This window comes from Trachypithecus francoisi, unplaced genomic scaffold, assembly GCF_009764315.1.
Source record: "Trachypithecus francoisi isolate TF-2019V2 unplaced genomic scaffold, Tfra_2.0 Lachesis_group21, whole genome shotgun sequence".
Classification (NCBI taxonomy): domain Eukaryota; kingdom Metazoa; phylum Chordata; class Mammalia; order Primates; family Cercopithecidae; genus Trachypithecus; species Trachypithecus francoisi.
Window position 1 is genome coordinate 39,850,169 of NW_022681467.1, and position 27,662 is coordinate 39,877,830.

Consider the following 27,662-nt stretch of genomic DNA (forward strand, 5'->3'; position numbering starts at 1 on the left):
ACTGTAACAAAACCTTTTAGGTCCTGAATTTGTCAGTGTAAAGGAGGTGCTTACAAAAAGTCTGAGAATTTCTGCCTTAGATATACTAACTAGTGCACCTTCTGTCACCATTATTAGGAAATATGTCACAGCTTCTAGAGCTGTGATAAGGTATTTTGCTCCCTCCCTTTAACCACAGCCTTCAGATGTCACTAAATCCACACTAAACCAATGACCAGCAGAGGACTCCCACTACTTAAGCTTAGGGTTTTTTTCTTTTCTTTTTTTTTGAGACGGAGTCTTGCTCTGTCACCCAGGCTGGAGTGCAGTGGCCAGATCTCAGCTCACTGCAAGCTCCGCCTCCCGGGTTCACGCCATTCTCCTGCCTCAGCCTCCCGAGTAGCTGGGACTACAGGCGCCCGCCACCTCGCCCGGCTTTTTGTATTTTTAGTAGAGATGGGGTTTCACCGTGTTAGCCAGGATGGTCTCGATCTCCTGACCTCGTGATCCACCCGTCTCGGCCTCCCAAAGTGCTGGGATTACAGGCTTGAGCCACTGCGCCCCCGGCCAGGGTTTTTCTAGTAAACACCCTTCCCCTCTCCCCCAAGAACAAATCACCTATTTGTTGAAGCCCACATCCCATTATCATGAATCAACCAGACAGCCAGCACAATGTTTTAGTAAACAGTATAAATGTATTTTGTAATTTAAACAAAAGCTTCTGTTAACATTATTGCTAACATGACTAGACACTGTCACTAAATTTGGTGGCTCTGCTTAGGATGGTCTGAACACATGCAACATTCTTTTTGGAGCCACCTGAAAAACAAGGATTCATCATCCAGCTGAAACCGAAGACAGATTTTTTTTTTACCAAACTGGAGGGAATTTTGAAATGGTTGACCAAATCTGTGGGATACAGAATTTACAAAATTCTCTTTTGGGGTTGCTGGGGTGACAGGGCAGCTCAAAGAGGTAACCATCTAGAACATCCGAAACTGAGGTATGAGACCTGTATTACAACTAATAACAAAAAAACACGCCATATACTTAAAATGCTGGAGATGGTGAAGACACACACTAGTTTCAAATATTACACCTCCTCCCTCCAACTGAAGCAGCCCATTCCAAGCTGCTTGAGTAACTGTATGTAACATGTCTCAGGATGAACAGCACCAGCAGGGGCTTCTTTAGTGATGGTTAATAACTCTCTCAAACAATAGAGGGCAGGCCAGCTAGTTTATTCAAATTGAATCTAAACCTTAGATCTCTGGCTTAACAATAACATGAGAAATCTTTATAGACACAATAAATCTTGCATTAAATCAGAGATGGTTTAAATCAGTCTTGTCACTTCTAATATTCTGGGCTGGCAACTACAGCATGACAAATGTTTAGTGCAGTTACAAAATCACATTTTACTTTCCTTGGCTACCAAACCTTAAACAAATCTGAAAAATGCACTGTTTTACAAAGGCTTTTACCCACTGCTGCCAGTCTCAAGTAATTACGGTTTCTTCATCCCCCAGGAACATTTCTAAATTTTTCTTTGATCTGCTTGCCTTGGAAGTGTATGGAAGAACTCAAAGAGTAAGTTTAAAGAATGAAGATTAACTGAGATGCCAAGTAAAGTTTTTATTGCAAGCACAGTGAGCAGAAAGAGATGTCTTCTCACACAAAGTGGCCACAAGGTCTGCCATTAACTAAATCTCTTTGACAAGCCTTCATTGGTTTAAAGCATATGAATTAGCTTCTTGCTATCAGGTGTACATCATTTCTGCCATGTGGGACATTTTCTTGGGAATATACAAGTAATACTCCATGTAGCCTGATAGGTCCTCTATGGTCACATCATCCACAAAGACTCGAGCTTGCTCAGAACAGGATCGGGGAGAGCCAGACAGAGTTCTGGCATGCAGCGACTGAGAGTAGTCCTCAAGTGTGGATCTTCGTTCTGGAGCCAAGGGAGGGACACTCTGCAGACCTGAAAAGGAATACACTTCCATATCATGCCATCTCTTACACTGGCATTCCTTGCCTATGCATGTGCATGGCTTGCCCTGGTTTAGCTTGGAAACGGACTGAAAGTCAGAGAGATCACTGGCTTTGAGACTTGCTTGGGAGACTTGGGTAGCGTCAGAGGAGTCTTCCTTCTTACTCTCTGATGGGAGCCTTGGAACGGAAGTTCTCAAAGGCTCAACGACTGCCCCTGTGTGATTAGCATCGAGAGAAGTAGAGCTTTCTCCTGCACTGAACTCTTTCGGGGTTGAAATTCCCAGCCCACTGCTGCCATCAGGTGAGTCAGTCTGGCTTTTGTGCTTCAGTTGACTGTTGGAAGAAGATGCTATTGTACTGCAATGTATAAACTTTGGAGGATGAAGGACAGGAGACTTAGAACGTCGACGACGCTGAGTTCTCACTGCTCCTCGTGAAGACTTCCTTGTAGACCTAAGAGGAAAAATATATACAAGAAGAAGCTGGGATACAGAGCTGTCCTAAACAGATTCTTTATGATAATAGGAAATTTACCTCCCGTCAGATTTACAAGTCTAAGCTCATAAATTTCCCACAAGAGATGCACCTGCCTCCATTTCCATGCTGCCTAAGTCTTTGTGTCTCAAAAACTTCTACAACCAGGTGAGATAATGGTATTTTTTAACTGAATCACTTGGGCCAAACATTTGGGATAGAACACCTTGGGAGCCTTTGACCAGTGAGTCTGAGGGAAACACCTCAAACAGACAACTGAAACCAATCCCGTAAAGTCTAAATATTGTGCCCTAAACCTGAATATAGCAGCGTCAGAACCACTGTGAGGCTAACGTTACAAATGATCATTATGCCATTACTATTAAATAGATTTTTGATTCATTTCTATCATTGGTAACAGCCAATCAATTAAAACCAAAAAACTAACAATATTTACAATCCCTGAGGTTTTCAGATACTAGGAATTACTGGACACACTATGTAAGGTAACTATTCATGAAACATTTAAATAAAGAACTGAGTGAAAAGATACTCAAAACTGCTAAGTGAATTAGAGGCAAGAACCAAACAGGACACTAAAAAAAAAATGTTTTATTTGGAATTAAACAAAATGAATGAGCTAAACAGAACACAGTAGTCCCATTTTATCCATGGTTTCACTTTCTACAGTTTCAGTTACCTGCAGTCAACCATGGTCTGAAAATATTAAATAAAAAATTCCAGAAATAAACAATTTGTAAGTTTTACATTGCGCCCCACTGTGAGTGGCATGACGAAATCTTGCACCATCCTGCTCCGTCCCACCTGGGATGTGAATCGGCCCTTCATCCAGGGTATCCACACTGTATATGCTACTTACCCATTAGTCATTTAGTAGCTCTCTTGGTTATTAGATCAACTATCATGGTACTGCAGTGCTTCTGTTCAAGTAACTCTTATTTTACTTAACAATGGCCCCAAAGTGCAAGAGTAGTGATGCTAGCAGTTTGGGTATACCAAGAAAAGCCACAAAGTGCTTCTGCTGTGGTTAGAATGTGTCACCCACAAGTTCATGTGTTGTAAACTTGGTCCCGAACGCATCAGTGCTGAGACTTTTGGGGGTGATTGGGTCACAAGGGCTCTGCCTTCAAGAATGGATTAATCCATCCACAGATTAATGAATTAAAAGGTTAGTGAGGGAGAGGGACAGTTATCACAAGAACGGCTCTGTTATAAAAGCCGGTTTGAGGTCAGGAGATCGAGACCATCCTGGCTAACACGGTGAAACCCCGTCTCTACTAAAAAATACAAAAAATTAGCCGGGCGAGATGGCGGGCGCCTGTAGTCCCAGCTACTTGGGAGGCTGAGGCAGGAGAATGGCGTAAACCCGGGAGGCGGAGCTTGCAGTGAGCCGCCACTGCACTCCAGCCTGGGCGACAGAGCCAGACTCTGTCTCAAAAAAAAAAAAAAAAAAGCCTGTTTGGCTACTTCTCACGAGCTCCTTGCCATGTGATATCCTTCCCCATGTTATGATGCAGCAATGATACACTCACCAGATGCTGGTGCCATGCTCTTACACTTCCCAGCTTCCAGAAATATAAGAAGTCTCTTTAAAAATTACCCAGTCTTGGCCAGGCGCCGTGGCTCAAGCCTGTAATCCCAGCACTTTGGGAGGCCAAGGAGGGCGGATCACGAGGTCAGGAGATCGAGACCATCCTGGCTAACACAGTGAAACCCCGTCTCTACTAAAAAATACAAAAAACTAGCCGGGCGAGGTGGCGGGCGCCTGTAGTCCCAGCTACTCGGGAGGCTGAGGCAGGAGAATGGCGTAAACCCAGGAGGCGGAGCTTGCAGTGAGCTGAGATCCGGCCACTGCACTCCAGCCCGGGCGACAGAGCGAGACTCCGTCTCAAAAAAAAAAAAAAAAATTACCCAGTCTCAGGTGTTCAGTTACAGCAATAGAAAATGAACTAAGACAGCTTTCTTTAAGAGAAAAGGTGAAAGTTCTTGACTTAATAAGGAAAGAAACAAAACACATACTGAGGTTGCTAAGATGTACAGTAAGAACGAATCTCCTGTCTGACAAATTGTGAAGAAGGAAAAACAAATTTGTGATAGACTTACTGTTGCACTTCAAATGCAAAAGTTACAGCCACAGTGCATGTAAGTCCTTAGTTAAGATAGAAAAGGCATTAAATGTGTGGGTGGAAGACATGAACAAAAACGTGTTCTGATTGATGGCAAATGGGTTTGACATTGTCTGCAGTTTCAGGTGTCCACTGGAGTTCTTGGAACATATCCCCTATGGATAAGGGGGGACTTGTACACACAGCTAAAGAAAGAATTACCTGACTGGAAAATAAATCTGAATTATTTGTAACAGGGTCCAGCAAATTACAGCCTGTGGGTCAAATCTGGCTCCCTGCCTGTTTTTGTACAGCTTGTGGACATTGCTCCAGTGGGCTAGCACTGTGAGCCACAGACCAGGCTAGAGGATCCTCCCCTGTCCCTATGCTCCCTTCCCACCTTCCTGGCCAGTGGACACGATGCACCACTGTCCAGCGCCCACACTGGCTAACATCTACATGTTGGGTCTCTACTGTTGGCAACTGCTGATCACTGAGAGGCAGAATCTCAGTTCAAGACTTCAACCAGTGCTGGGATCTCTGGAGGAGAAAAGAGCACGCTGGGATCTGAGCCTCACTGGAACAGAGTAGAACTGACCCTGGCACTACATGCTACCCACCCATTCCACAAGGTTCTCCTTTCAGGCTAGTCACTCTATCCTGCGACTGTCTCAGCAACTGAAGACAAAATGTGTCCACCAGCCAGGACGGCCAACCCCAGGCAAACAGGGTAGATAGAGTAGGAGTTTTCTCTCTTATTTAAGCACTTATTAATATCCTCGGAATTTTGCTTCTTGGCCTCCAATGCCTAAAAAATTTCCCATATGGTGCTTTACAAAAAAAAGTTTGCCAACCCCTGACCTAAAAGGCAGTACAGAGACAAGGATTTGGAAAAATGTAAAAATTAAGAGAGATGGCCGGGCGCGGTGGCTCAAGCCTGTAATCACCAGCACTTTGGGAGGCCGAGACGGGCGGATCACGAGGTCAGGAGATCGAGACCATCCTGGCTAACACAGTGAAACCCCGTCTCTACTAAAAAAACACAGAAAACTAGCCGGGCGAGGTGGCGGGCGCCTGTAGTCCCAGCTACTCGGGAGGCTGAGGCAGGAGAATGGCGTGAACCCGGGAGGCGGAGCTTGCAGTGAGCTGAGATCCGGCCACTGCACTCCAGCCTGGGCGACAGAGCGAAACTCCGTCTCAAAAAAAAAATTAAATAAAAAATAAAAAAGATGACAGAGTAAGTCTGAATTTCTGAAGAAATGAATACAGAGAACAGAGGACAAGTGATTTTCATAGACACAATGACTGAGAAATTTTCTGATTTGATAAGAGAATCTATGAACACAGGAAATACACCAGAGCAGGATAAAAAGAAATCCACATAGAGACACTCTGTAGCAAAACTATAGAATAGCAAAGACAACAGGCAGATCTTAAAAGCAGCCAGAGACTAGAAAGATTATTTCCAAATTAATAACAATTGGATTGAAGGTATGCTTTTCAATATCAATGTAATGAAACCAGAAGACAATCAACTATACCTCATTTAAGTGCCAAGAGAAAATACCTGTCAATCTAGAAATATAATGTCAAGTATATCAACTCTATCTTTCAAAAACAAGGACGAAATAAAGACATTTTCAGATAAATGAGAGCAAAGTACAGTCGGTCTTCTGTATCCATGGATTCTACACCTGTGGATTCAACTAGCAGCAGACTGAAAACATCCCTTCCACCAAGTTCCAAAAAGGAAACATTGAATTTGCTGTGCTCTGAGCACTACGTCGAGTCTGTGTGAGTGAAGTGCTGTGTAAGCACTGTGGTAGCTATTATAAGTACTCTAGAGATGGTTTAAAGTATACAGAAAAATGAGCACAGGTTGTAAGCAAATACTACACCATTCTGTCTAAGAGACATAAGCATCCTCAGATTTTGGTATTGAGAGGGGTGTGTGAGTGGGGAGGACCTGGAATCGATCCCCCACGGATACAGATGATTGTTACTTACCAATAGGACATGACGTTATTTAACATCAGGGGCCCTTTCAAATGTATTTATATGGAGTTATACAATGCAGAGGTCCTATTTACTAGCAATAAACCTTCACTGAAGAAACTACTTTAGGAAAAAAGTAAGTGATTGCATATGGGAGGTCTGAGGTGAAAGTATGGTGAGAAAACAAGTTACAAACAAGTAGAAAAATCTAAATAAACACTGTCTGCTTAATAATAATAAAACCTAGTTTGTGAGATTAAAAATAAGTAACACAACTAAAATACTGGGCAACTACATCATGGAAGTCAGGAGATCAGAGGAAAGGGGTTCTGAGGAGAAGGGCTAAAATACCATTAATTTTTGTCTTTGTTAAAAGCACACATGGCAAAATCAAGGCTAACAACTACTGAAAGAATAGAAATAAAGTGTGCCATTTCCAAACCACTAGAGGAAAAGAACAAACAAAATCCTTGCAAACAATTGTTTTTAAACAATTGGAAAGGAAACAAGGAGAAGGTGGGGAAAAAAAAGGAAAGAAAAACATAAAAAAGCAGGACAAATAAAGTAAAATGGCAGAATCACTTCTGAAGATATCAATAATCAAATAAACGTAAATGCACTAAACCCAGCAGTTAAAAAAAAAAACTGATCACATTGAATAAAACAGAAAAAAATAAAACCTAGTCATATGATATTTATATGAAACAGCTAAAATACAGGAACACAGAATGCTTGAAAGAGTAGAAAGCTGGGTGTGGTGGCTCACACCTATAATCCCAGCACTTTGGGAGGCCGAGGTGGTCAGATCACCTGAGGTCAGAGGTTTGAGACTAGCCAGGCCAACGTGATGAAACTCTGTCTCTACTAAAAATACAAAAATTAACTGGGCATGGTGGCGGGCACCTGTAACCCCAGCTACCTGGGAGGCCAAGGCAGGAGAATTGCTCAAATCGGTGAGGCGGAGGGTGCAGTGAGCTGAGACTGTGACACTGCACTCCAGTCTGTGTGACAGAGCAAGAACAAGACTCCGTCTTAAAAAAAAAAAAAAAAAAGAAAAAGACAAACAAGGGAAACACTCACTAGAAGAAAACTTTAAGACAAAAGCCATTATGAAGGATTAAGAATGTCACTACAGGCCGGGCGCGGTGGCTCAAGCCTGTAATCCCAGCACTTTGGGAGGCCAAGGAGGGCGGATCACGAGGTCAGGAGATTGAGACCATCCTGGCTAACACGGTGAAACCCCGTCTCTACTAAAAATACAAAAAACTAGCCGGGCGAGGTGGCGGGCGCCTGTAGTCCCAGCTACTCGGGAGGCTGAGGCAGGAGAATGGCGTAAACCCGGGAGGCGGAGCTTGCAGTGAGCTGAGATCCGGCCACTGCACTCCAGCCTGGGTGACAGAGCAAGACTCCGTCTCAAAAAAAAAAAAAAAAAAAAAAAAAAGAATGTCACTGCATAATAAAAGTTTCAATTCACCAGGAGGAAAACATTCAAAACCTATGCTATATAAATCCAACAAAATAATGTCAAGATACATAAAGCAAAAACATAGAATTTAAAGGGAAAATAGACAAATTCACTTCCATGGGGTAGATTTCAACATACATCTCTATTATTTGTAAGTCGAGTTAACTAAAAAATTGAAAAAAAGGCTCAAATAACACATTTAAAAGCCTGATTTAATGGACATAGAATCCAAGAATAATGAGAGAAGTACCAATCTTCTCAAATAGACATAGAATATTTGTAAAAATTGAATACGGACCAGGCCAAAAAGAAAGTCTCAGCAAATTCAGCAAAAGAAGGAATAGGTCCTTCTCTAATCACTGGGTCTTAGGTTCTATATCATAACCTACTCTTTTCTGGACACTCAGGAAGGAAAATCCAATAATATTTTATAATATTGGAATGAAAATCATTTCAATAAGAAGCTCTTACCCGTGCCAACTGTCTTTAGATGCACATGTGGTTTTAGGTTTGGTATCATCTGTTGCTGTTCTGACTGGTGCTCTGACACCTGTGCCTTCTCCAACAGACAGAGATGCTATGGACCTGAAGACAAGAACAAAGTTTACGGCTACAAAAAACTATAAAACGAGGAGAACATATTGTTCTCACTAACTCAAATACAATTTTTTTCACACATTATTTTTTTCCAGTTTGGGTTTCTCAAAAATTGCTCAGCTTTTAGTGTACATTTTCCTTCAAAACCAAATTTAGAGGATCCCTAAAAGCCCATGGCTGCAAAATCATAAGCCGAAGAATGACTGTTAAGTGTACCCAGCAGCAGGATATAAATAGACTTTCAGGCTGTTTCCCTGGGGCAGATCAGGCCTTACGGTCAGAGAATGCTAATGACACTGACCATTTATCTTACGCAGGCAAACCAGAGTCATGGAACTAAGTTTAGAAGCGAAAACTTTAGGAGACTCCATCTAACTTAACACTGAATACATTTTCAAATATTACGCAACTTTTAGAAAAATATTCTAACTTTTGCAACTAATAAACTTGAAATATTAATCAGAGTTAAATCCTTGTGGTTTAAAATTATACAGATAATACGGGTTCCCAGTAAAGAACATGAAAAAAATCTAAAGGCAAGAAGAACAGAATCATCCATAACCTCACAACCCAGAGACTACCAACATTGAACATTGGTGGAAATCCTTCCAGACTTTTTCAAGACACGTAAACATACATACACACACACACACACACACACACACACACACCCCTCCTACTATAGATGCTATGGTGCTGACAAAATTCTTTAGAAAGAGACATTAATCTACTAAAATGAAAGGATGTTCAATGAAACATAATTGAAAGTAAAAAGTAACTGGGAATAATATGTAATAGAAAAAAATACTGTATTTCTAAATTATGGCACACCTATACAGTAAAATGTTGGGAATTTATTAGAAATTAAGTGTACAAAGAACTTTTAATGATATAGGGGAATGCTTGTAAGGAGAAAGCAGCATGGTTAAACACCTATACATATTATTATGATCTCAACTAGGTAAAATAAGTATAGGCTATCATGAACCAGTGATATAGGTGTTAACAGTGGTTATGGTAAACTGTGATTTTTACTTCCATTTTTATCCTGTTTTGTTTTCGTAAGTTTTTCTATTATAAGCATGTATTATATTATAGTCAGATAAACAGAATACTGTTTTGTTATATATATCAATTTATATCTATATAGAGATTTGTCCTAATAAGACAAATACCATTAAGGAGTCAAAACCTGTTGAACGGGATCATGCTAAATTCCTGGCAAGGCTTGGTTAGTTTATGAGTCAATCCTCAGATGTCCCATTTGTAAACTGGCAACAATATAAAACAACTAGAATGTATGATACACTACTACACAAGTCTTATTCTGCTTAGTCATGCTAATGACTCACCCCTTCTCTTACTTTGTTTTCTCAAATGTTCTCCTTCCCTTATAATTTTACTCAAGGCAGAACATATGCTACAAATATATAATTTTTTTTAATTTCAGCTTTTATTTCAGATACAGGTGGTACATGTGTAGGACTGTTCATGGGCATACTGGACCCAGGTAGTGAGCGCAGTACTCTATAGGTAGCTTTTCCACCCACATTCTGCTCCTGGCCTCCCCACTCCAGTAGTCAGCAGTGTCTGCTGTTCCCATGTCCATGTGTGTTCAATGCTTAGCTCCCACTTCTAAGTAAGAACATGCAGCATTTGGTTTTACAAATACATGATTTTTGACCATATATTTTGAAAAATTTTTAAATAATGTTCTAAGTAATTTTTAGGGATACCAAAATGGCTTAATTTTACCCTTTTTTTTTTTGAGACAAGGTCTCGCTCTGTTGCGCAGGCTGGAGTGCAGTGGCACGATCTCGGCTCACTCCAACCTCCACCTCCTGGGCTCAACTGATCCTTCCACCTCAGCCTACAGAGCAGCTGGGAGTACAGGCATGCACCACCACGCCAATTTTTTGGTTTTTTTGCAGAGACAGGGTTTTGCCACGTTGCCAAGGCTGGTGTTAAACTCCTGAGCTCAAGTGATGTGCTCACCTCGGCCTCCCAAAGTGCTGGAATTACAGGCGTGAGCCATCATGCCCAGCCTGGCTTTATTTTACATTTCAACTTCTTTTAAAACATCAGGAAAGAAGTCTGTGTATCAAGAGTTACTTATATAAATTTACACACTAAGAGATTTATATGTATAACTGTGTGTACACATTCCTAGTATTTTCCTGATTTAAAAAAATTATTCCTATATAAGAAATCACAAAGGATACACTGCAGCCACAATCTGGAACTATCTGCTTCTCTGCTTTGCTTCTGTTTCCCAAGACGATTTATCAAATTACTGATACAAACTGGCAAGACAACCACATTAGAAAACCATCAAGAGGAAAGATATGTTTTTGAACTATCATGGAAGCAAATATGAGCACCTATAATATCTACTGTGCAAATCTATCAGCATAAACCTTTTAATTTGATAGGCCAAAAATAGTACTAGCAACAGGCAGGTGGCTATAACAATTAACATCTAGTTGTTACTTTGTGCTAGCTACTGCATGCATTTCTTCATATTGTCTTCAAGGTACCACATAAAGGATGGTTAAGAGCAGAGGTTCTAGAGACAGGCTGTCTAGGTTCAGATCCTGGCTCTGCAACTTTTACCAATGTGACTTTTAGCAAGTAATTTAATTTGTGTGAGTCTCCTCTGTAAACTGAAATGACAGTAGTATCCATGTACTAAGGTGGTAGTGAGGATTAAATAATGTGCACAAAGTACTTAACCCGGTGTTTAGGGCACAGGAAGTAAACAATAAACATTAATGATGATTATTATTACTTGTGGGTGTTCTACTCTGAGCTTCCAGGGTTTAGTTTCCATTCATGAAAAGAAATTCTTATATCCATTAAAAATGTTGGTTTCTTTTGGCCTGGGAGAAAGAATTGGGGTGAGAAGAGTCTTACACAGAACATTCTGCAAAGGGTGAAACATGAACATTCAGACAGCAGCTGGTATGCAGGTACACTAATTAGTTTGGCCAAAGGGTCCAAGGTTATTGATCTCAGTGACAGAACCCTACTGAATAGAGGTTTCCATAGTGATAGACTCAGCAATCACAGACCATGAAATCTACAATGTCTTCATAGATTTCTATTGAGCCAATCCACTTTTAGTGAAAAATATTGTGATTCTCTTGAGATGTATGATAAAATCCCTGATGGGACACCACTTGATAATCTTTTATTCAAAAGAGGTGGGGGGAAGCCCTCCTCAAAGTGAACGAAAACCAAAACACCCAACCTAGGAGGGCAAATGAACTGCTACTTTTCAAATTTAACCAAAGGGTTTTTTTTTTTTAAACTAAAACAATACTGTGCAGAATCTGGAAGGATGTTGTATTGCACTATTAGCATTTATATCTCCTTTCAATAATGAGAAATTTTAAAAGAGGAAGAGCTTTTTAAGGAGAAGAGACTATTTTGAATGAGTAAACAAATAATTCCAAATAATGTATTACATATTTAATTACCCTGATGCATCCACTCTTAATTTCTTGAAAGCAGTCTGTAGACTCTCCTCCTCTCCATCCTTGGCCTCGGATTTCATTGTGCAAGTTTTTACACTACTTATCGATGTTCCTGTTAACACTAAAAAAGAAAATAAAGTGAGCAAAGTAAAAACAGATGGGATCAAAAGTATACCTTTTTTTAAGATTTTACATTTCTGTTACCTTTACTGTTAGAAAAAAAAAAGCAAATTTTTATTTCAAAAAGGAAGTTTCAGTGTAGATAACTGGAGACTATAGGTTTTAAGGGGAAACAAATGAAATGATACCAAAAATGGATATGTACTATGACAGAATATAAACTATTCACATACTTGATGCCAATATCCTATTACACAATTTTGGAAACTAGATGATCTGAAATCTACGTTTCAGTATACATACATTTTAACAGGGGAATCTCCCCAGTTGGTCTAGAAATCTATGAACAAAATGACATCAGAAATAAAAGGGAATAGCTCAAATCACAGCACTCTGATTCTTTAAAATGACACTGAGTATTTGTCTGGCCTAACCCTAGTTAAGTATAACTTTCATGACACATGATAGTATTTCTCTAGAGCAATCCTGACCCAGACAGCTATGTTCAGGAAGATATGTTTTAGAGAACCAGGCATTACCACTGTGAAAGCTGAATTATAAATACACTCTACCAGTAAGGTTGATACTTCCATTTGTGTTTTCCTTCATAGCCTGGAATAGTATAATTAATTGTTAAACAAGAAAGAAAATAAATGAACTATAAACCCCACAAAAAATTATTGTGCACATTAGTGGAAAAAGAAAAAAAAACAAAAAACTTTTCTTTAGCCTAAAGGTTGAAAGTAAAGAAAAAAAATAGAAATGACTATTGTGTAGATGCACCATTAAATGATCTCTTAACTAGTTTGACTAACCAAAGTCCTCCATATTTTCAACCTGATTTTTATATTTTAAACAGAGAAAGGGAGATGAAGAACCAACCGAAGCAACAAGAAACACAACAAAGAAGTCTGTTAAAAAACCCTTGAATCTAGTCTCCAAATTATTTTTTCACTCAGGGTTATTAGTACCAAATCCTGAATAAAAATTAAGCAAAGCAGCATCTGTGCACATATCAGAGACCATCAGAAAGAAAGAAAAAAAAAGTACCACAGGAAAAAACAGAAATAGAGGATATTTGAAGCAAAAGATTCACTTCACCTCTTTATTTCTAAGCTGTTACCATCCCCCCAACCCGCCCCCACCCCCCTTAGGCATTCTCAGAGGGAGTAGTGCCTCTCCACCAGGCCTTGGGTCCTCTCTGATTCGTATCTGCTCTTCTCAGGGTGGCTCTGAAGTTATTGTGAGACCTCTAATATTCCAAAGGTCAAGGTGTCATCATGTCTCATATAATGTAACCATTCTATTATTGTAGTACCAGCGCAAAATAAAGAGGCAAGGAATCAGGACTTTTCACTTTACTTATTTATTTATTTGCAGAAGTTAAGGTATTTTAGGCAGAGGTCTCTGGGGAACACTGAAAACAGTCTCAAAAGAATTCAGCTACTAAAAAAAAAAAAAAGAATTCAGCCAGCCTGCACTTCAACTTCTTGGGACACACAAAAAATTTTAAATACATTCTCTATTTTGCTGGTTTATTTAAGTACATAAACATGAAGAAACATTATCCACACAATCCCATGCTTCACTAGTCCCTACTTCTCAATTTAGGGTAGGATCCCTCCAAATACACAATCAATTCCTATATACCTGGGGGGAGAGGTGAGCAATCACTTATTTCAATATTTTCAAAGCTTCACATCATCTAAAAGAGTACTACTGTAGGTTGTAAACAAATTCTTCCTGCTGGTAGAACTAAATTGAAGTTTGACTTATAGTGTTCCTCAATTACCTTATGATCCGTTAGTCAATGTTCAGCCCTTACCGAGTTAATAAATCATCTGAGCCAATCTCCCCAACCCGCAGACCCCACACAAGTCCTCTTTCGCCCTCTCTGGAAATTAGTCAGCATTTATGTACACGTCACATTTAAGTATACACTGCTGAATCATACAGGCAGAAATTCATTTCGTTCACAAATATTTACAGAATTCCTACCACGTGCATGGCACCAGAATGAATGCTAGGGATAGAAGTCGAAACTCCATTTCTGTAAGGACTAGAAGAATCTCATTCCTGCCCTCCAAGAGCTTACAATATAACACTGTGCTAACAGGCTCTGAACCCATATATGTAACTTTTAATTATACAATGCTGACTTAATAGCATGGCAGGTGATCACCCTAGATGTTAATACAAACTTTACATTCCTGTTGACACACTAAAAGATCTATCATCTAAAAACCAAAACAGGCCAGAATTAAAATCTGACTACAGACTAAAACTTCAGGAATGAAGTTCTGTCTAAACGATTTTCAGACTTCCAGCATTTTTAACTACTCACCTTTTTTCTCAGTTATTTTAGCCAAAAGCAAAGGTGAGCGTTAGGCACAACCTTAAGAGCCAGAAAAGAGCATCTTTGTAATTATAAAAGGCTCATTATGCTCCTCTGCATCCCCAGATCCACATTCACTCAAAGAAAGGGCTGTACAACTAACTCCGGACAACAGATACAATTGGCTTGCCCTTCTTCATTGACATCAAATTTGTGGGAGACAGTCTTGGCGTTTTAACTGCAGTGAACTCTTTTAAGTTGAACAATATCCAAAGCGATGAAACTTTAAAAAGCCTATTCGAACTTACTTCACGTTAAGTCAAATCAAACCGGGCAATTTAACTGTGCCTCGGATTTTCCACAACCTTACAAAAATTACAGTTATTCTAAGTTCCTCCATCAAAAGGACAAATTCCTGGTTTTCTCTTTCAACGAAATGGATGAGTCACAATCTTACTTCTATCTTGCCGTTTTAACCAAGACCTCATTGAATCTCAAGTCTAGGTCTACATTTCCACGCCGGAGAAGACCTAAGAACGATCAAGGGATGGCGCGGGTAAGCGTTGTTATCACAACGTTAAAGATTTCGAAACTCCCAGACCACCAGGAAGCGTAGAGTAGGGGGAAGAAAACCCTGTCCAGCAACTCGAAGAGGCAAACTAGACCGAGAAGAAACAATCGGCCCCCAGGACAAAAAGCACATTCACACCTCTCCGTGCAACCCACTCATCCCTTTACACTCGCACTGCTGCAGCCAAAGCACGAAGTTCTTTCTTTTCACCCAGAGTCTGTGCCTGTCGCGGTTAAACATGAACGGAGAAAATTCCTGGTCAGAACCCAGAGTACGGACGGGGCTTGGAGTGTGAGGACAACGCCGAGCAGGGAGCTGTCCAGGGGCTCTGCCCGCCCGGGGTCTCCAGCTGGAAAGTTGCGCTCCTCGAGAGATTCCCGGGGTCAGAACGAGAGGCTGGAGTCGGAGCGAGGCACAAGGGATGCGGAAGAAGAAAGGAGTGGGGCCGAAGCGGTAGCCAACGAGAACCGGGCTCCGAGGCGAGAGGGAAAGGGCGGGAAGGGGCAAAGGGCGGCCAAGGAGGACGAAAAGGAGAAGCTGTCGCTGGGCGGGAGACGGCGCAGGAGCGGGGCGGGGTCTGCGGGAGAACAGGAAGGCGGGAAGGGGAGATAGCGCGGAGTTCGGCGCTCCAGCAGGCACAGGCCGCGGCGGATAAGGGGGCGCGGAGAGGCCCAGGCCCGGCCCAGGCAGGAGGCGTCGGGAGACGACGCGACCCAAGGCGGGCGGGCCCGGGCAAAACCGCCCGCGGCCAGACCGGCTGTGCAGGCCGAGACGCTATGCTGCGGCCCCTCCCCGTCACGTCAGGGCACTTACCGCCTCGCAGCTGGGGCGCTCCGGTGATGCGGTGCAGTCAGTTCAGAGCGTCTCTCCCGAATCTCGGCGCCGGACTGACCCGGATCCAAACCAGCCAAGTGGGCGGCCCGCGCCTCGGGAGTCGCATTGCGCCTGCGCACTCCGGCATGCACCCCGCCCCCTACTCATGCTCCTCCCACCCCGGTGACTCGGCAGCGCGGCAGGGGACGGCTGCGCAGGCGCAGAGCGGGGGCCGCGCCTCTCGAACGCCCCGCACCCGCCCCCCTCGGAAGCACGTGCGCCTTACGTAATTTCCTGTTATTCTTCGGTTGCCTCCTCCCAGTGAAGTGGATTTGCTCCGGACCAGCTTTTGGGGCGTGCCTGCTTCCTCCTCTCTGTCAGGTGAGTGAATAGGTGTCATTCTTCGCAGTCGTCCTCTGCCTCCAGCGCCCCGGCATCTCCTGGTGCTTGGTCCTCTACCTGGAGTCACCTATGCAGCGGAATTCCGCGGGGCGGGGACGAGGACGTGCGGGGGTCTTTATGGCAGCCAATACCCGGCTGAGCGCTTGGCCAGAGTTTCTGTGATGCTAGAATCTGGACTGCCTGCGACCTCTACAGGACTCGGACACCAACCCTCGCCTCCTGGTGATCTTTCAGGGCCTGCAGAGAAGCGAAGAGGTATTGGACGTGGCCAGGGTCAATAGTGTGAAGCCGGAATTAGAACTGAATTGAAATGCCTCGGTTTTGATATCGCTGTGTTTATCTTGAGGCAACTGCTTTTCCTCCTCTGGGCCTCTCAGTTTTCCATCTAGTAAGTGAGGAAGTTGAATCTTATCGGTGAATCTCGTGTTTTCAGGCGTAGACTCCTTTGAGAATCTGGTAAGAACTGTAGACCCTCTTGCCAAAGAAATGCACCTACACACCAAATTTTGCAGAAAGATTTAGGCAGTTCACCAAAGGAGATGAATTTTAGGGTTCTTTACATTTTTCTGATTCTGAATGTTGCTCAGATGGCAGGCGGGAAAAGGTGATCTGTGCAACAGCTGCCACCCGCTTCATCACCAGGACTGGTTCTGCTAATCTAGCTGTGCCTCTCCTCGCCTGCCAGTCTCCAGCTCCACGTCTGCACTTCTCAAAGCTTCATGAGAACAGATGATTTTGCTCAATAGAGTTGGCTGGCGTTGATTGTGGCCCACCCCTAGAGTGAGGGTTTTTCTCTGAACCAAAACTGGCCCCATCCACCCTCATTCCCCAATACCTTAGTTGTAGTCAACTGACTAGATAGGCTGCCGAAGATAGTTTAACTGTGTCCAGCTTAACTGCAGCCAGTCTTTGGAATGCCTGGCCTATGTCTGTACATGACATCTAACAATTTATTGTATAACGTTGTTAAACGTGAAGCATGAAGTTGGCCCTGGGTAAAACATTTTAAATTCTCGACGTTCATACCAGAGGTTCAGTAACTGACGGGATGAAAGAAAACTGTTCATTGTAACCTTATGATGCTAATTAGATAGCATTAGATTATATTAGAGATTAGATAACTTGTTCTAGCCCGTTTGTCCTTTGTCTCACAGTGCTGGTAAGTCAGTATTTAAACTGCCCTTCTCAACATCTCGGAAAAGAAAAAGCGGGAAATATGATGCATTTTAGTTTCTCAGACCTTGCCAAGTGAAATGTATCAAGACCAAATACATCTTTTTAAGCTGCCACTTCAAAATATAACTTCAGATAAAATCTCATATATCCTTGAGAAGGCCGGGCACGGTTGCTCACACCTGTAATCCCAGCACTTTGGGAGGCCAAGGCGGGTGGATCACTTGAGGTCAGGAGTTTGAGACCAGCCTGGCCAACAGGGCGAAACCCCGTCTCTACTGAAAATACAAAAAGTTAGCCGGGCGTGGTGGCGCATGCACCTGCAATCCCAGCTACTCGGGAGGCTGAAGCAGGAGAATCTCTTGAAGCCTGGAGGCAGAGGTTGCAGTGAGCCGGAGATTGCGCCACTGCACTCCAGCCTGGCCAACAAAGCAAAACTGTCAAAAAAAAAAAAAAAAAAAATCTCATATATCATTGAGGGTAAAGAATTGTCTGAATCCTGACTGAGTTCCCAGAGCTTAGCACAGTTGCTGGGGGTTAGTAGGTGCTAAATATAGTTTTGGTGAATTCTCATTTTACCTGCTTTCCATCCCTAATTATATTAAATACTAAAAACTAAAAAGTTACAATATTTCATTTTGTGTAAGCACATCTCCATCATTAAGCATTAGATGCTTTCCAAGAATGTGACTCATTACTCAGGGAGTACTTGGAAGATGAGAACCTCTTGTGAATACCGAAGCCTGTTAACTCACACACCTGACGTGGCCTGAAGTTTTAAGTCATTATAGGTAGGATTGGCTCACGGTGTGGTACATCATGACTTGGAATGAGATAGAAAAGCAACAAAATGGGGTGGATCTGAGTGAACAAAAAGCCAGATCAGTGTCCTATACCAGCAATTCCGGGTCTTTTTAACCATGGGAAAAAAGCCTGAATTTGTGTGTGGACTTTATATTCAAGAAATCAACTTTGTATTAATGCACATGGTAATGCCATTTAATTAAAAAGCTGTGGTAGATGTAAAATTACTCTAATAGTGCTTCCTTCTTGTTACAAATGTCTTGTACATACTTTAGTAGGAGAGAATTCCATGAATTTATACTGTAAGAACAATTTATATAGGAAGATAATAGTTTCTCTTAAAAAGTAACTTTGGAGAAGCCAAGTTCAAAGTAATAAAGAAAATTATATCCCTAACAATGTGACTGCCATCCTACCAGTTGGTAATCTGGAAAATATTTTGTTCTTATGTTTTAAGACTCAAATTAATTTATTTCTTACCTCGATATACTTTTCTTAATGACTTGGGGTAGGCCAGGCGTGGTGGCTCACGCCTGTAATCTTAGCACTTTGGGAGGCTGAGGCGGGTGGATCACCTGAAATCAAGAGTTCAAGACCAGCCTGGCTAACATGGTGAAACCCCATCTCTCCTAAAAAAAAATAAATAAACAAAAATACAAAAATTAGCCGGGAGTGGTAGCGCATGCCTGTAATCCTGGCTTCTCTGGAGGCTGAGGCATGAGAAGCACTTGAACCCAGGAGGTGGAGGTTGCAGTGAGCCGAGAGCATGCCATGGCACTCCAGCCTGGGCTACAGAGCAAGACCCTGTCTCAAAAAATAAATAAATTAATTAATTAATCAGTTAAAATGAAAATGAAAATGACTTTGGGATAGAAGGTAGTGATAATGATTATTTGTCTTGATTACAAATTGTTAGCTCATGTAATTTTCATAACCAATTTGTGAAATGTACTTTTATGGTGTCTTTTTTACAGCTGAGGAAACTAGGCTCAGAATAGTTAGATAACTTGTCCAAGGTTACATAGCTTGTAAGTGGCAGAACGGGGATTCCAATCTAGGCAGTCTGGCTATCCACCCTGCTGATCGCTGAGTTACACTGCTTTTCTTAGCCTCCCCACCTTCACCTCCTGTATGTACCCAGCTAGACCAGGGATACTTGCCTTCACCTGGAAAATACCACTGGACTTGAGGAAATTGGCTACCCAGGGCCTAGGATTGTTCCAGCTACACTTCCTTTGCATATGTTTGAACCCAGCAGGCATATTTCCCTCTCAGATCTCAGATCTTTTGTACGTGATGTTTCCCCTCCTGGAGCATTGTTTACCCACAGTTCATCTCGTCATTCAAAGTCTCTGCTCATATCAGCTCCCCAGGGGGGTCTTCTCTGGCTTCCCCAGCACCCCCTTCCCTCTGTATCCCTTTACACTGCTTTATCTTAGCACTTATCACTACCTGACAATGTATAGTTATTTTTTGGTCCTGTCACTAGAATAGAAGCTACCCGAGGACAGGGACTTTGTGTCTTTTTTTAGTCACTATTTCTGTTGAATCAAAGATGCACATTTTCCCACAATTTATTAATAGCAGTTAGAACATCTAGATGTGTCTTATAATCGCCAGTGTGTTCTAGTTTAGTTGGTAGTATTTTTTTTTTCTTTCTTGTACCTACAGTAAGCGGTGAGTCTTTAAATGATGGTGTCTTGGAATTGATGAAAATACCGTGTATCCCCAGGGCCTGAACTCTATGTGGCACGTAGTTGGCGCTCAGTAATTACTTGTTAAAGGAAGGCATTGAGTGTTGTGTGCCAGAAACTATTGAAACTTTTTTTTTTTTTTTTTGAGGTCTCGCTCTGTCACCCAGACTGGAGTGAAATGGCACAATCTTGGCTCACTGTAACCTCCGCCACCCAGGTTCAACTGATTCTCGTGCCTCAGCCTCCTGAGTAGCTGGGATTACAGGTGAGCACCACCATGCTCTGCTAATTTTTTTATTTTTAGTAGCAATTTATATCATTCTAGTAGACTCTTAGAAAGTAGATGGAGAGAGTGGGGAATGTAAGAGAGACCAGTTAGAAGACACTCAAAATAATCTGAGGGAAGACCAGAATGGGAACCATGGCTGAAGGATGGTGAGACCAGCAGGGCTCGGCAGCCTGCTGAGCAGAGATGTCTGGCCTGAGCCAAGCCAGTAGGTGGCCCCCTTCACTAAAGAAGACTAAGGTTTGGGGAGTGGGAGGGTTTGGTTTTGAACATACAAATTTCAAGTGCAGATGAAAGCAGGAATCAGGTCCCAAAGGCTGCGGCAAGGGATTTATCCTGAGGTTTCTCCTTCTAAGAACTGTAGGAGCTATGGAAAGAAATGACTGGATTTATTTTAGAAGGATGGCTGGTTTCAGCGTGAGCCGGCATGGTGATCCAGGCCTGCGATGATGGTGATCAAAGGGGCAGGTGGCCCTAAGTATGGAGAACAAGTGAGCCGATTGAAAAGTTGTGTAGATCAGGCCTCAGGGAGAGACTGACTATGAACAGGATGGGCAGTGAGAGAAAGCTGACAATGATACTTTGCTTTCCAGCTTGAGCAACTGAATGGATATTGGTGCCCATCTCAATTAAACTCTGTTGAATCCAGCTGACAGTGAGCAGAGGAAGAACATTTAAATGGAGAATCATAGTAACGCTAATACTTTCTTTTATTCTTTCTTTCTTTCTTTTTTGAGACAGAGTCTTGCTCTGTTGCCAAGGCCGGAGTGCAGTGGTGCAGTCTTGCTCACTGCAACCTCCACTTCCCTAATTCAAATGATTCTCCTGCCTCAGTCACCCCCGTGTGCCACCATGCCTGGCTAATTTTTTTTTTTTTTTTTTGGTGGAGACAGGGTTTTGCCATGTTGGCCAGGCTGGTCTTGGACTCCTGGCCTCAAGTGATCTGCCCGCCTCAGCCTCCCACAGTGGTGGGACTGTAGGCTTGAGCCACTGCACCCAGCATATAAGAGCTGATACTTTCGTAGCTCTTCCTATGTATCAGAAGACTCATTTTAGTTATCACCACAATCCTATGAGATTACCATTATCACCGTCATCTTCCAGATGAGGAAACTGAAGCAAAGAGTAGTAACTCGCTGAGGTCACAACAGCTAACAAGTGGCGGAGCTAAAATTTGAACCCAGGCAACCTGGTATAATCTGTGTTGTCACTGCCTCTCTGTGCTGATATTTCTCTAAATTAACTCAGTTTGGACACAGTGAACCTGAGAGATCCGTGGCGCAGCCGTGTGGAGGTGTCCAGCAGGCAGGAAGATACATGGTTCTGAAGCTCACATGGGAAGTGGGGACTGGAAGTAAAGACTGTGGAGTTTGCATACAGGTGGCCATTGAAGCCACAGGAAAGGACACGACCCTTAAGGAGAGGGTGGGAAATAATCGGAGGAAAGAAACAAGGGAGCCCTGGAAGGCAAACAAGCATTCCACCTGTGGGAAGGACACAGTCCCTTCTGCAGATGAATATGCTGCACCTGGCTTATAGACCTTCAGTCAACAGACGGTCCATCCCCTTGAATTTGTTTGGCTCTGGGTACCCTGACAAAAATGGAGTTCCTGGACCCACAACCCTAAGGACCTGCCTCAGTGGTGGTGATCCTCCCCACTTTCTTCTACCATGAGAGTCCACTGTCGGCCTGTTGGCTTCTCTGGGCATGTTGCCCCTCCCTACAACTGAAGAGCCTCCAGCTCCTCTGTCTACCACCCGTCGACTTTGTCAGCTCAGGTCCCCTCCCTGTTTCTAGGACCACAGTAACATTTCACCTGGAGCTTCTTCAGGTCCCTCCTGAACTTATTTTCAGCCCTTTATCCAAACATTTCTTGTGTCTCCTGCTAGATTCTAAATTTCTGGAGGGCAAGAAGAACCTATGACGTTGACTTTCCCTCCCTCAACCCCTGCTCCCCTGTGTGGGTTAAATGGCCCAACGCCATTGTCCCGTGGGACTTCGCATGCAGTCCACCTGAATAGGAGCTGCATTTTGTATCTCTGTACCTAGCACAGGAGCCAGGGAGTCCATCAGTCAGTCAGTCATCTCAGCAAATAATTCCAGTTGTCTACTAGCTTTCTAGAAACGTGACTGGGGACTGTCGATGCCTTTGACAGTTGATTTGAGCAGCAGGACCTTTCACAACAGCCTCCTGTTTTTGTGGGTGGGGAATAGGCAAGGTTTGGGAAGCGGGAATTCGCTGCTCTTTCTTGTCATTCTCTTCATAGCCCCCAAGCTAGTGTGGTCTATTGTTTTGATAGTTGCTTTCCCGAAATGTTAACAGGATGGAGAGTGAAGGAGGACTCTGTGATACCTCAGCCATGCGCCAGTGTGCCGATTTGATTTCCAAGACTCCAGTCAATCCTCAGAGCTCCGGGTAGCTGCTGATCACCAGCAGAGGGAGCCCTAGGACCGCAGGGCCTCTTTCCTTACCAATGGTAAAGCCCTTCACCGTGGCTTCAAAACTGTGGAAGACCCTGGATTTGTGGATCACTTGCCTTTAGAATAGAATCAAGAAATAACGCTGCAGAAGAATCTCCACATGGTAAGGATTGGGAGTGTTGAGAGGGGCTTCTGGGGTGCTAGTAATGTTGTTCCTTGATCCGATGTTGGTTATAGGAGTGTGTGCTGTAATGTAGTATATGTACATTTTTGTGTGTGTATAACTAAACTTCAATTAAAAGTTTTTAAAACTTAAACATCTCTATGTATACCACAAAATAGGTGTCAGGTTAGGGTGAGCTGTTCTTTTCCCTACAATTCTTAACCTTATCTGAGTCAAAAGACAGCCCTTCCTCCCTTCCTCTGAGAAAGCCACAAACGACTGGTTAAGGACTTCTGCAGCAGCAGCCAAATAGAGAAAGTGAGCACAGGACACGAACAGATGGTTCACAGCAAAAGAAATACAAATAGCCCTTAAACGTATGAAAAGGTGCTCAGTCTCAGTCTTCAAAGAGAAGTGCTTATTGAAAGTATGCAGAGATACCATTTTTAACCTGTCAGATTGGCAGAAATCCCAAAGCTTGACAGCATGCCCTGTGGATGGGGCTGGAGGTGGGGGAGTCGGGAGAATAAATAGCAGGCCCTTTAGTACGTTACCAGTGGGATTGTGAAATTGACAGCCCTGTTGATTTGGGCAATATCTACCAAAATTACAAGTCTAAGAATCTACCCTGTAGATGACATTTGTACATATATGTAATAATTTAATCTTCAAGTTGTCTTCTTGCTCTGTGAAAGGAAGATTTTGGAAGTTAAGAAAACTTTTTCTGCCTCAACGAAGTTACATTTTAACACTAATGTCTCACGCTGTGGACTCAAGAAAATCTAATTTAAAACAGAGCCAGGCAATGGCTCTCATTGACTGACTGGCTGGAGGGAGCTGCAGGCTAACTAGGAATTAGGAATTAGCCACAACAGAAGTGCATTGGTTTTATCTCAAGAAATATCCTCCTTTACACCTGTCTTGGCAGATGTGCCCACTGCTTGGATGGCAGGACACTTTGATTGTCTCACCAAGACTGTGTGGAAAGGGTGGGGTACTTCTCCAAAGGGAAAAGTGGGTTGCTGTCACCCATAAAAGGGGTGGAGGGAAAGGGCAGGCAGAAACAGTCAATGTCTTCCATAGCTTCAGGTCACGTCTGCCTATTGCTGATACGGCATTCATATCTGCAGCCTGTGTGTCTCCTCGACACCACGCCTCTGTGTCCACTGTCCTCCTAGTCAGTCGCCTACGTGGATGTCCCTCTGACACCTGGTGAAACATGATGTGTTTCTAATTCAGCAGGTTATCTTTCCCTCTAAGCCTGGTCTCCTGGCCTTTCCCCAGTCCCTTCCAATTTAATTGAATCAAATCGAATGTAATTCACCTCCTCCCATCCGTCTGGCTCCTGGGTTATTTAATAACCCCCCCAAACTTTGGAAATATTTTAATGTGTTAATATATTATTTTTTAATAAAAAATAGTTTTAACAAAAGAAAAATATACCTCTGTAGAAAATTTAGAAAATATAAAGACTCAGGCACCTTATCTTTTTTATCCCCTGGTTAGCTCTGGGAGGCAGGCACTATTATTTATCCCCATTTTACAGATGAGGAAACTGAGGCTCAGAGAGGAAAGTGGCTTGCTGCTTTCACACAGGTCAGAAGGATCTATGCCGGATTTGAGCCCAGGTCTTTCTGGTTGCGAGCTGGAGGCGGTCTTGTCTTTGAGATACTCAGTTGAGGGGCTTGGCCTTTGCCTCAGAAGCACTCGACTTGGCCCCCTCTTGAGGAAGTCCCCTGGCAGCATTTGGTCATGATGTTGCAGAGTGCCTAGGAGCCACACTGGCTCTGAGAAGCCCTGCCTCACACGCCCACCCCTCTGTGTGGCCTTGGGCACACTGCCCAAGCCTCTGTGCCCAGTTTACTCCTCGGAAAAATGGGGATGATGATAGTAATCATAGGCTTCCCTTAGAGGGCTGGGAGAGAATGGAATGACCAATGTGGTAGAACACTGCCTGGCTCATAGCATCTGATAATGGCTTAGATATTTGTCCCCTCCAAATCTCAGGTCAAAATGTGACCGCCAGTGTTGGAGGTGGGACCTGATGGGAGATGTTTGGGTCTTGGGGGTGGATCCCTCAGAAATGGTGTGGTGCCCTCCCATGGTAATGGGTTCACCCCAGGCCCAGTTGTTAGAAAGAGTCTGGTACCTCCCACCTCCTCTCTCTTGCTTCCCTCTCTGGCTGTGTTATCTGCGCAGGCCAGCTACGCTTCGCGTCCCGCCATGAGTGGAAGCAGGCTGAGAACCTCACTAGAAGCCAAGCAGATGCTGGTGCCATGCAGAACTGTGGTCCAAGCAAACTTCTTTTCTGTATACATTACCCAGTTTCAGATAATCCTTTATAGCATCACAAAACAGACTAATACAGCATCCAACAATATTAGCCACTGCTACTATTATCATTAGTATTTTAAGTGTGTGCATTTTAACTGCTGGTACACTGTGTGAGCTGGCTTGGATGTCTGTCCCCTCCAAATCTCATGTGGGACTGTAATCTCCAGTGTTGGAGGTGGGGCCTGGTGGGAGGCGTTTGGATCATGGCGGCATATTCCTCATGCTTGGCTGGGCGCCATCCCTGTGGTGATGAGTGAACTAACGGGACATCTGGTTGTTCAAAGGTGTGCAGCACCTCCCCCCTCTCTTGTTCCTGCTCTTGCCATGTGACACACGGGCTCCCCTTTGCCTTTTGCTATGACTGTAAATTCCCTATGGCCTCACCAGAAGCAGATGCCAGCACCCCACTTCCTGTATAGCTTGCAGAACCAAGAACAAATTAAACCTGTTTTCTTTATAAAGACACAGACTCAGGCATTTATTTATATCAGTGCATGAACAGCCTCATACACTGGGCATGTGTGTTATGTCCTGCTTTTCTTCAATTTACTATTATGAGCATTTTTATCTCACAATATATTACTCAAAACATTATTTTAATGACTGTATAATAGTCTATCATTTAAATATATTCATAACTTATTCTGTAGTTAACCATTCACCTGTTTCTGGACAATTAGGGGTGTGTGTGGGTGTTTGTTGTAATAAAAAACTCTAAACCAAAAATCCTTGTCTGATTATTTTCTTAGAGTAGAATTTTACACCTGGAACTCCTGGGTGAGAAGGTACAAACAGTTTAAAGTCTCCGGCAACACACTGATAATTGCTTTAAAGGAAAGCTCTCAACCGTTTACTCTCAGCAGTGTGTATATTAGGGCTGTCCTCACCACACCCTTTCAGGCAGCGAGGCAAGCTTTTTTTAAAGTTCACCTTTGTTGCTATTTATTTACAAGGCAGATTTTACTACATGTCCCTGGGATGGTGGGGGTAGGTCCCATGCCCAAGGTGCTCCCAGCTATGCTGCCTGTTACAATGTTCTTAAATCAGCTAACAGTCCCATAAGCCCTGGGTGGACATATTCACCTGTTTCCTGCCTGGTCTGTTTTCCTGCGGGTGGCAATATAATTTCAGTGCTGGAAATTTTCTTTTTTTTTTTTTGAGATGGAGTCTTGCTGTGTTGCCCAGGCTGGAGTGCAGTGGCACCATCTCGGCTCACTACAACCTCCGTCTCCTGGGTTCAAGCAAGTCTCCTGCCTCAGCCCCCCGAGTAGCTGGGATTACAGACTCACATCACCATGTCCAACTAATCTTTTTTGTACTTTTTGTAGAGACAGGGTTTCACCATGTTGGCCAGGCTGGTATCAAACTCCTGACCTCAAGTGATCCACCCACCTCGGCCTCCCAAAGTGTTGGGATTACAGGTGTGAGCCACCGTGCCTGGCCAATACGTTGGTTTTTCTGTTTCTCTGTTGCCCCTGCTTTAAGATGTTTAGCATGTGGCCTCCCTCCCTGGTGACAGCACAGTCACAAAGCCCAGTAATAGATTTTAAAGAAATCTGACTCAGGTAAGGTACAAGCTTAGCTGGACTGGCCGATTATCTGAAATCTGTGTGTGACCTTCCCAACTGATATTGCCAATACTTGTGTCTGTTTCAACTTCAGATTCCCGTTCAGTGTACTCACCCTTTAAGTTAGCCTACTACTAGTATCCTGACCTCCCAGAAAGAGGGCTAGAGTTTTATTTTGTTAAAGTAAAATCAATATTCCCCAGTGCTCTGTATTTTACAAAATGCATTCACACATGACTGCTTTGATCCTCAGAATGATTCTGGGAGTTACATACGTTTATTTCCATTTTGCAGATGAGGCCCAGAGAGGCAAAGGCATTTGAGCTCGTGAGTGACAGAACTCAAGCCCTGCTCTTTCTAAAGCGTGCTACCTTCAGAAAAGAGCCAGAAGGATGAAAATTACTTTAGAAAGATGAATACCAGCTTTGAAGGAATAAAAGCTGACGAGGAATTGAAGGAGTTGAGGCGCAAGCTTGAACAGGGTTGTGTGTTTGGCCCTTGATTGTAAAGGCCCATTGTTGTACCTGTTCCTGTTACTTGGGGAGTTGCAGCAGAAGGAGCAGTGGCCTGGAACTCCAGAGAGCTGGGGAACACGTTCCCTCTCGGCCCTTGGGCAAGTCACTGTACTTTCTGAGTCTCAGTTTCTCCATTTGCAGAATGGAAATAACTATCCCGGTCTACCAACTTAGAAGAATTGCTTTGAGGATCTGATAAGGTGGTGTAGATGATGCTGCCTTGGGGGCTTTAAAGTCTGGAGCTCAAGCGACCCCTTAAGTTGGGCTAACTTAGTAACTCCAGGTTTGGGCAGAACAGGACTCCAATGAGGGTTTTTTTCTTTTTTCCTTTTTTTCTTTCCCTGTCTAACTGTTA

General features: G+C 43.2%; 1 protein-coding gene and 1 long non-coding RNA gene across 8 annotated transcripts; one reads left to right on the forward strand and one right to left on the reverse strand.

Moving 5' to 3' along the window:
* Window positions 1-1,199: 1,199 nt before the first annotated feature.
* OSER1 (oxidative stress responsive serine rich 1) lies at window positions 1,200-16,090 on the reverse strand. 4 transcript variants are annotated; one of them, XM_033186472.1, is made up of 4 exons: window positions 14,020-14,041; window positions 12,111-12,228; window positions 8,506-8,619; window positions 1,200-2,427 (listed from the first exon to the last, which is right to left on the reverse strand). In XM_033186472.1, exons 2-4 carry the CDS (start codon window positions 12,185-12,187, stop codon window positions 1,740-1,742), a joined length of 879 nt encoding a protein of 292 aa, XP_033042363.1. In that variant the 5' UTR covers window positions 12,188-12,228; window positions 14,020-14,041; the 3' UTR covers window positions 1,200-1,739. The 4 variants fall into 4 exon arrangements, with proteins under 4 accessions (XP_033042363.1, XP_033042364.1, XP_033042362.1 ...); XM_033186473.1 differs by lacking the exon at window positions 14,020-14,041 and adding an exon at window positions 13,329-13,419; XM_033186471.1 differs by lacking the exon at window positions 14,020-14,041 and adding an exon at window positions 15,947-16,090 and having other exon boundaries at window positions 1,204-2,427.
* Window positions 16,091-16,109: 19 nt separating this feature from the next.
* LOC117068796 lies at window positions 16,110-23,048 on the forward strand. 4 transcript variants are annotated; one of them, XR_004431237.1, is made up of 4 exons: window positions 16,110-16,736; window positions 20,168-20,284; window positions 20,899-20,996; window positions 22,630-23,048. It is a non-coding gene; the product is annotated as an uncharacterized LOC117068796 (long non-coding RNA). The 4 variants fall into 4 exon arrangements; XR_004431236.1 differs by having other exon boundaries at window positions 16,110-16,327; XR_004431235.1 differs by having other exon boundaries at window positions 16,334-16,603.
* The last annotated feature ends 4,614 nt before the right edge of the window (window positions 23,049-27,662 follow it).